The 8,697-nt window shown below is 35.2% G+C and overlaps 1 protein-coding gene across 1 annotated transcript; it reads left to right on the top strand.

The window, feature by feature from the left end:
• Positions 1-30: 30 nt before the first annotated feature.
• On the top strand, positions 31-8,414 carry LOC134239348 (uncharacterized). Its single transcript, XM_062721511.1, has 3 exons — positions 31-120; positions 3,298-3,332; positions 5,299-8,414. The coding sequence occupies exons 2-3, from the start codon at positions 3,303-3,305 to the stop codon at positions 6,256-6,258; spliced, it is 990 nt and encodes a 329-aa protein (XP_062577495.1). The 5' UTR covers positions 31-120; positions 3,298-3,302; the 3' UTR covers positions 6,259-8,414.
• The last annotated feature ends 283 nt before the right edge of the window (positions 8,415-8,697 follow it).

Below are 8,697 nucleotides of genomic sequence, written 5' to 3'. Positions count from 1 at the left end.
TGAAACTGAAAAGTGCAAATATTATTTTCCCGATTTCTATTTCTCCTAGCCTGCTAGATTTCTACCACTTGGAGCACTGCGTGAATGGTAAAATTCTTCAGGATTATAGTTGTTTACAGTGTATTTAGCATAAAAAGAAATGCCTTTTTTATATGGGAATTTTAATTAAATGGTGAATTTAGCATATATCATGACCCCTGAGGGTAGGATGGAACCACAAAAGAAAATCAAAGTTTTACATCTAGGAATATCATGATACGGAAAATCGGAAAATCTTTTAAAAAAGAAAAATAAAACTTAAGCATCCTCAGGTAGTGTAGAATCATGCAAGTTTATTCAAATCATGACCCACGGGTGTAGGGCGGGCCACAACATTAAATCAAAGATTTACATAGGAAATAAAAAAAAATCATTAAAAATTTTCTTTTGGAAACAGCAAAGCTATGATTAGTCATATATTTAATGGAAGTGTCCTCGGATAGTTTAGAAACAAGTTTGTTCAAATCATGAGGGGGGTGGTGGGTCTGGTAGAGCTGGGCCACAATAAACGATCAAAGTTTTTTATGCCCCGCCATGAATATGGCTGGGGCATATAGTGTTTGTCATGTCCATCTTCCGTCCTTCCATCCTTCTGTCCTTCCGTCTGTCTTTCCCTCACACTTTTCATTTAGCTCTGTTCAAAGCTAAGTTTCAAAGAAACTATCCAAGATATTTTCATCAAACTTCATATGCTGATAGATATTGATGAGAGCTATGCAACTGCATCAACTTTTTTTTACCTTGACCTTTCCTTTGTCCTTGGCTTCACTGTTTAGTTCAGTTTTAAACATACCATTCAAGATGGTGTTATCAAACTTCACATATTGATACATACTAATGAGAGCTATTCAACTGCATCAACTTTTTTTTACCTTGACCTTTCCTTTGACCTTGACCTCAATTATCTTTAATTGGTGTTTCTGTCAGTTTTAAAGATACCATTCAAGATATTTGTTATCAAACTTCATATGCTGTTACACAACGATGAGAGCAATTCAACTGCATCAACATTTTTGACCTTGACCTCACTTTTCCTGTATCAGTGTCAAACTTCATATGCTGATACATATTGATTAGAGATATGCAACTGCATCAACATTTTTGACCTTGACGTATCCCTTTGACCTTGACCTCACTTTTCCTAAATCAGTGTTAAACTTCATATGCTGATACATACTGATGTAAGCAATTCAGCTGCATCAACAATGTTGACCTTGACCTTTTATTTGACCTTGACCTCACTTTTATCAAATTGTGTTTAAGTCAGTTTTAATTAAAGACATCATTTTTAGATATTTCAATATGTATCAGCATATGAAGTTTAATAAAAATTTTATTAAACTTCATAATTATGCTGATACATATTGATGAGAGATATGCAACTGCATTAACAGTTTTGACCTTAACCTTTGCTTGACCTTGACCTCACTTTTCTTAAATTAGTGTCAAACGTCATAAGCTGATGCATACTAATGTAAGCAATCAACTGCATCACTATTCAAGATATTCTGATCAAATTTTATACACTAATACAAATTTTCATGTTGCTTTACTAATATACCTTGGCAGGGCATTCATGTCTTATGGACATATTTCTAGTTTTATCATCCTCACAACATGCACAATGTCAAGGGTTTGTGATTTCTCGAACTAGAAATCACAAACCCTTGACATTGTGAGTATGTAGTTTTATATGAATCCAACAGAAAAATCCTCTTCTATAGTATGAAAAGGCCATAGTTTAGTTATATTGATATGGAAGCATCATTAGGTTGTGTAGATTCACATTTGTTCAAATCATGATTCCAGGGTAAGGGAAGGGCCACAAAGGGGATGAAATTTTTACCAAGAAATACAGTGGACCCTCATTTATCCGGACGCTTTGGTTCCCAGTCAATTTGTCCGGATATGTGAAGCATCCGGATATCTGAATCACCAGTTAAACAAGACAAAAAAACATTTAAGAATTTTGCTCCGATGAAAAATCGTCCGGATACTGAAGCATCCGGATATCTGGCGTCCGGATATCCGAGGGTTCACTGTATACAGGAAAAAATTCTGTTCAAGAACAGTAAAGCCATTGTTATTGATATGGAAGTTGGAAGTATTCTCAAACAGTTTAAAATTCAAGCCTTCTTTTCAATACTTAACTGATTTGTGCCTTTTCTAGCCAATATGCTCAGGTGAGCGATGTGGCCCCTGGGCCTCTTGTTTATTGTTGGCCTTAAATGATAATAAAAGTACATGTACATTATGTAAATGTTTTTAATTTCAAATACTTTAAAAGATGCCATCATGAAAGCTTGTTGCAGCATAAAGTGCCCTTTTTGATTCTTGGATTACCATGCCCTTTTTAGGGTCTAGCTAGATTTTTAGCTCTACTGGTCAGAGACCAGAAGAGCTTATGCGATAGTAATGCGTCCGTCGTCCGTCCGTCTGTCTGTCTGTCTGTAAACAATTATTCAAAATGCTACTCCTCCTACAGTTTTGGTCCGATTTCAATATAACTTGGCACACAAGTAGCCTACACTAAGATACATAATTCTGTGCATTGGTTTTTGATTTCGATGAACGGTGTTGCCGTGGTTACTAAAAATAGAAATTTCTGTGAAAGTCTTTCAAAATGCTACTCCTCCTACAATTTTGGTCTGATTTCAATATAACTTGGTACACAAGTAGACTACACTAAGATACATAAAATAGTGCATCGGTTTTTGATTTCGATGAATGGTGTTGCCATGGTTACTAAAAATCGAAATTTCTGTGAAATTCTTTCAAAATGCTACTCCTTCTACAGTTTTGGTTCGATTTCAATATAACTTGGCACATAAGTAGACTACACTAAGATACATAATTCTGTGCATTGGTTTTTGATTTTGATAAACGGTGTTGCCATGGTTACTAAAAATAAAAATTTCTGTGAAATTCTTTCAAAATGCTACTCCTCCTACACTTTTGGTCCGATTTCAATATAACTTGGCACACAAGTAGACTATACTAAGATACATAATTCTGTGCATAGGTTTTTATTTTGATGAGTGGCAAGGATCATTTTTTTTACTTATCGCTGTTTTAAAGTCTCTAGTCCCAACTGCTACTTTTCTCTTCCTTTGTTTTAGGTATAAACCAGTAGAGCTACAGTCTCGACAGAGACTTCTGGTTTAAACTTAGTCTAATAAAAATGCATAATGTATATTGTACATGTTTATGATGATTGCTTGTACAGTGTATAACTTTGTTTTATTTTCACTTTTTCAGGAAAAATGATGGAGAAGACCTCTGGGGGCTTAGATGTAAGTCTGATTTTATGATAAGATTTAATTAATTATAGTGACACTGTTCTTAAGAAATTTCTCCATAATTATGGCATAGTTCTGTATAGAATGTTCTTCATACTAGTTTACATTGTCTATATATTAAGAAAAATATTTTTTCCTTAACAAAAGAAAGGTTTTTTCCAATATTAGAGAGGAAGGCCCAGCTTAAAAAAAAATCCTACCGGTAATTGTTAGCTCACCTAAGCTGAAAGCTCCAGTGAACTTTCTTTATCACCTGGCATCTGTCTCTCTGTCTGTCAATCTGTTTGTAAACTATTCACATTTTTAGCTCACCAGAGCCAAAGGCTCACGTGAGCTTTTCTGATCAAAATTTCTGTTGTCTGTCGTTGTTTTCTCGTTTGTTGGCATCAGCATAAACTTTTCACATTTTCATCTCCTTCAAAAGAACCACTGAGCCAATTTCAACCAAACTTGCCACAAAGAATCCTTGAGAAAGGGGATTTAAGTGCATTCAAATGATGGGGCATGCCCTCCTCCAAGGGGAGATACCGGTAATTATGAATTAGTGAAAAATAAATGGCATCTTTTAAAAATCTGCTCAAGAACCACTGGGCCAGGAAAGATAAAACTAATGTGGAAGCATTCTCAGGTAGTGGAGATTCAAATTTGTTCAAATGATGACCCCCGGGGGTAGGGTGGGGCTACAATGGGGGATCAAAATATAACATAGGAATACATTAAGAAAAATCTTTAAAAATCTTCTCAAGAACCACTGAGCCAGGAAAGATGAAACTCATGGGGAAGCATCCTCTGGTAGTGTAGATTCAGGTACAAATTATGATCCTCTGGTAGCGTAGATTCAAGATTGTTCAAATCATGACTCCTGGAGGTAGCTAGGGTGGGGCCACAATGAGGATCAAAGTTTAACATAGGAAAAATATTTTAAAATCTTCTTCTCAAGAACAGCAAAGCGATGATTGGTCATAATTATATGAAAGCATCCACAGGTAGTGTAGATTCAAGTTTGTTCAAATCATGAAATGACTCCATCGGATTGGGTGTGGCCACAATGGGGTATCAAATTTTCCCGCAGGAATACATAGGTAAATTTTTCTTCTCAAGAACAATCCATGATTGGTCATAGTTATATTGAAGCATCCTCTGGTAGTGTAGATTCAAGTTTGTTCAAATCATGACCCCTGGGGGTAGAGTGGGGCCACAGTGGGTAATCAAGTCTTTACTTAGGAATACATGGGAAAAATAGTTAAAATTCTTCACAAGAACAACAAAGCCATGATTGATCATCAATAGAAAAGCACCCAAAAAAATAATGTAGATTTAAAATTTGTTCAAATCATGACCAATCAGAAGAATAGAGGAGCCATTTAAGTGGATCCTAACAAAGGAAAATAAAGGCTATATCAACTTCTAAACAGCAAAGCCATCATGTTTCATGTTGACCTAATATTTGCTTTTACCTAGCCAGTTCCTCAGGTGAGTGATGTGGCCCCTGGGCCTCTTGTTTCTAATGTTTTCTGGGGCATTTTAATCTTAATAAAGTTTAGATGCTTTCGATTTGTTTTAAACACCCACTTTTACTTTTGTATTTCATTATAGTCAGCATATTTATAAGATTTAAACTATGATTCCATGATACTCAAGTAATCATTAAGGCCCATGGCCCTCTTGTTATTGAATGTAGAGTGATTGATTATTTAGAAATTAGGGGGGAAATATCAACCTACCAATAACACCTGAATTGTTGATCACTTGATTCTAGGCTGAGGGAGTAGAAAAACGGAGAAAAAATATTTATTTTTTTTTTACACCTTTATTCCTCACTTTTGTTAACAATTAATTCCATTACAAATTTTGGTTACAGTTATAAACCAGATCACTCAGAAGGCATGTTGTCCTCTTGTTTTGATTAACAACTAGATTAATTACTTAATATTCTAAATCTTTTTTACACTCTTTTTAGATTTCTGGTGCATTTGATAGCAGTATCATTCAACATGCTTGTGATGATGAGGAAGCAAAAATGTTTGCTAACTTAATGACATTCAATGAAAAAGTGTTTTTCTTTAAAACCAAGTTTCATTATGCTTTTATGAGTATTATTGATGGTCAAAGAGACTCTCAAAATGAATGGAATTATGTGTATGGTATTCAAGGCCTTGGGAAATCGTCATCTGCTCTGTACTATGTCCTGGAATGTAGGAGAAATAATGATGCTAATATTCATTACATTGACCTGCAACACATTGAGAAATGTGATGAAAATTTGGAGAAGTTTACATCCTTTTCTGAAAAAATTCCAGAAAACAGCTGCCTTGTGATAGATCATGTTACAATTTTCAATGACCATTATCGAGAGAAAGTTTATAAAATTGTAAAACAAAAGGTTTCAAGATTTATTGTGATTGAAACAGGGTTTACTTCCAGTGCACATACAGGATCCATTGATTGTGGAAGGGAATTACAACTTGATGAGGATTCTTTTTTGACAATATGGAATGGTACTTTGAAAATGAAGGGATGTCAAGAACAAAGGCTTGCCCAGAAAGGAAAAGAAGTCTATGAGGAATTTTCGAAATTGTTTATAATGTCGCCTAGATTGCTTCATGAGGTGTTGGACTATATGTATAGCTATCGCAGCCTTGATAAAAAAGTGAAACAAGTTTTGTGGCAATACATAAAGATCAAACAGGCAGAGATTGCTGGATTTAAGGGATGTGGAGAAAATAAAACCTATGCCAAACTAATTCTTCACACTACACTTCTTCTAGAACATATTCCAGATGATGGCCCTTACATCTTTACAACAGAGCAGGCTAGAAAAGTCATGATTGCAGTAAATATATTTGAAACAGAATATTGCAATGTAACCAAAGATGACATGGACAAATATGCAGAACTTTCTAAGCTTGCATGGTCTTGATGAAGGAGACTCGTGTTTGAAGGTCTGGCATCTGCAACCATTTCTGGCTGGTGATTGGAAAAGGAAATTTCCATACAAATTTGAAGTACTTGTAGATGACTTGGCAGATGATGAAATTTTTCCCATCATGTTTCAGGCTGGTGGGGCAAGAAAAGAGTTCGAAAAACTTCTTTTACTAGTCCAAAAGAACCATGGAATTGCTCTTGTCCCCAAACCTTGCTATGTTGCGAAAACTGTATATGAGCCTTCAAATGCGCGATGTCCTGTGCAACCAACAACTGGATGGCATCTTGTCAACATTCCACCTGAACATTTTTTCATGCCTGAGACTGAGGTACTCGTCGATTTACATGAAAAAGACATACCCGATGGTCTGAAGGGTGTGGAAAGGAATGTTGCATTGTTTGCCTTGTATATGAAGAAAAACCTTATACCATCACACGACTCTTTCGTTGTATACCCCAAGGTTTACAATTTTATGGATATCGATTACTTTGTGTATGAAAAAGTCAGAATGGATGTTGCTTGTTCCTCTGCAAAGATGCCAAAAACAAAAGAAGATTCCATCCTGTATCTTATACAGGTTGCAACAGGAGCTAGTCATAAGGGAGATGCCATGGGACATGCTCTAAATGTGGTGAAAAATATTCTCTCAGATGTCAATATCACATTCCATTTTGCTGTTCTCACTGTGTGCGATAATGAGATACCATACTGTTTGACAAAGAGCAGATTTGAGAACATCACAATTCTGAACTTGTACGAAAACAAATCCACAGCATTTCAAGTAATCATGCAGTCAAATAAGTATTTGTATAAATTTTATTTACAGCTTGTTAAGTGCAATGTTGAGTAGTGGGACTCTTCCCCCATTCCAAACCCAGGCCACCACCACCAACAAAAATTGGGGGACCATGTATGACACTGAAATAATGTTTCTACTCACCTTCTCAAGATTTTTTTAGTTTTACATGTTGTAATTGTACAAGTACATGTATCAAAGTCATGGATTTATCAGATATGGAAAACATTAAAAAACTTTAACCCATACCCACCCCCTCTAAAGATTTGTTTGGTTTTAAGAAACTTTTGTTATTTTGTCAGTGTTTCCCCATTGTCATCTATTGTCAAATGAAAATAATTCAAGGCTCAAGTGGGCTTTTCTGATCAAAATTTGTCTGTCATTGTTGGCTTTGTTGTAAACTTTTAACATTTTCATCTTCTTCTCAAAAACCACTGGGCCAATTTTAACAAAACATGCCACAAAGTATCCTTGGGTGAAGAAGATTCAAGTTTTTTTCAAATGAAGGGCCACATCCTCTTCTAAGGGGAAATAATTATGAATTATTGAAAAATCAATGGCATTTTTAAAAACTCTTCTCAAGAACCACTGGGCCAAGAAAGATGAAACTCATGTGGAAGCATCCTCAGGTAGTTTAGAATCAGGTTTTTTTCAAATGAAGGGCCACATCCTCTTCTAAGAGAAAATAATTATGAATTATTGAAAAATCAATGGCATTTTTAAAAACTCTTCTCAAGAACCACTGGGCCAAGAAAGATGAAACTCATGTGGAAGCATCCTCAGGTGTGTAGATTCAGGTTTGTTCTAATCTTGACCCCTGGGGGTAGGGTGGGGCCACAATGGATGGTCAAAGTTTTACATAGGTATGTATAGGGAAAATCTTTAAAACCTTTGTTTCAAGGACAGCAAAACCATGATTGGTCATAATTATATGGAGGTATAATATAGGCCTATAGAAAAATGCTCTTCTCAAGAACAGCAAAGCTATGATTCATCTTTTTTTTATATTGAAGCATCCTCAGGTGGTGTATTCAAGATTGTTCAAATCATGACCTCCAGGGGTAGGGTGGGACCACAATGGTTGATCAGTTTTTTTTTCCTAGCCAGTGTTCAGGTGAGCGATGTTGCCCTTGGGCCTCTTGTTACATGGAAGGTGTCTGAATATATGAGAGAGGTATAATATTTAGGAATCACCTTGTCTGTCTGCCTGTCCTCCCAGCCTTAGTAATAGATCATAGTAATTGAGTTTGTCAGCTCATCAATTACAAATGTTACCCCCATATTTTACATGGAAGATACATGTAAAAAAAAAAACAAAACATAATTTATTAAAGAGGTCAGATTTTTTTCCTATTGTTGTAGGTGTTATTATCTGTACTGTCAGTATATCATTATATTAAGTTTGATAAAAAATAATCTTGAATAGTGAAGTTCAGGTTTCTTTGTCATTCTGTAACATGTAAATGTGTTCATGTTAGAAATCATGTATTAGGTAAAATAATTACATCATAATTTTGTTGAATTAATAATGTAACTGCATTACCAAAGAAGAATTTTTTTGAAATAAAAAAAAAGTACACTAAAATTTTAAAACAAATTTTTATCTTGGTTATCAAATATACATCTCATGTTTGTAC

The sequence above is a fragment of the Saccostrea cucullata genome, unplaced genomic scaffold, assembly GCF_032062105.1.
Source record: "Saccostrea cucullata isolate Sc308-1 unplaced genomic scaffold, CSIRO_AGI_Scuc_v1 ctg135, whole genome shotgun sequence".
NCBI classification, from domain to species: Eukaryota; Metazoa; Mollusca; class Bivalvia; order Ostreida; family Ostreidae; genus Saccostrea; species Saccostrea cuccullata.
This window is presented reverse-complemented; position numbering and strand designations above follow the sequence as displayed.

Excerpts from the sequence above, each read along its gene's own strand:
- LOC134239348 (XM_062721511.1), top strand. The coding sequence starts at position 3,303 with ATGATGGAGAAGACCTCTGGGGGCTTAGAT. Across the intron at positions 3,333-5,298 it reads AGACCTCTGGGGGCTTAGAT|ATTTCTGGTGCATTTGATAG; the intron begins GTAAGTCTGATT and ends CACTCTTTTTAG.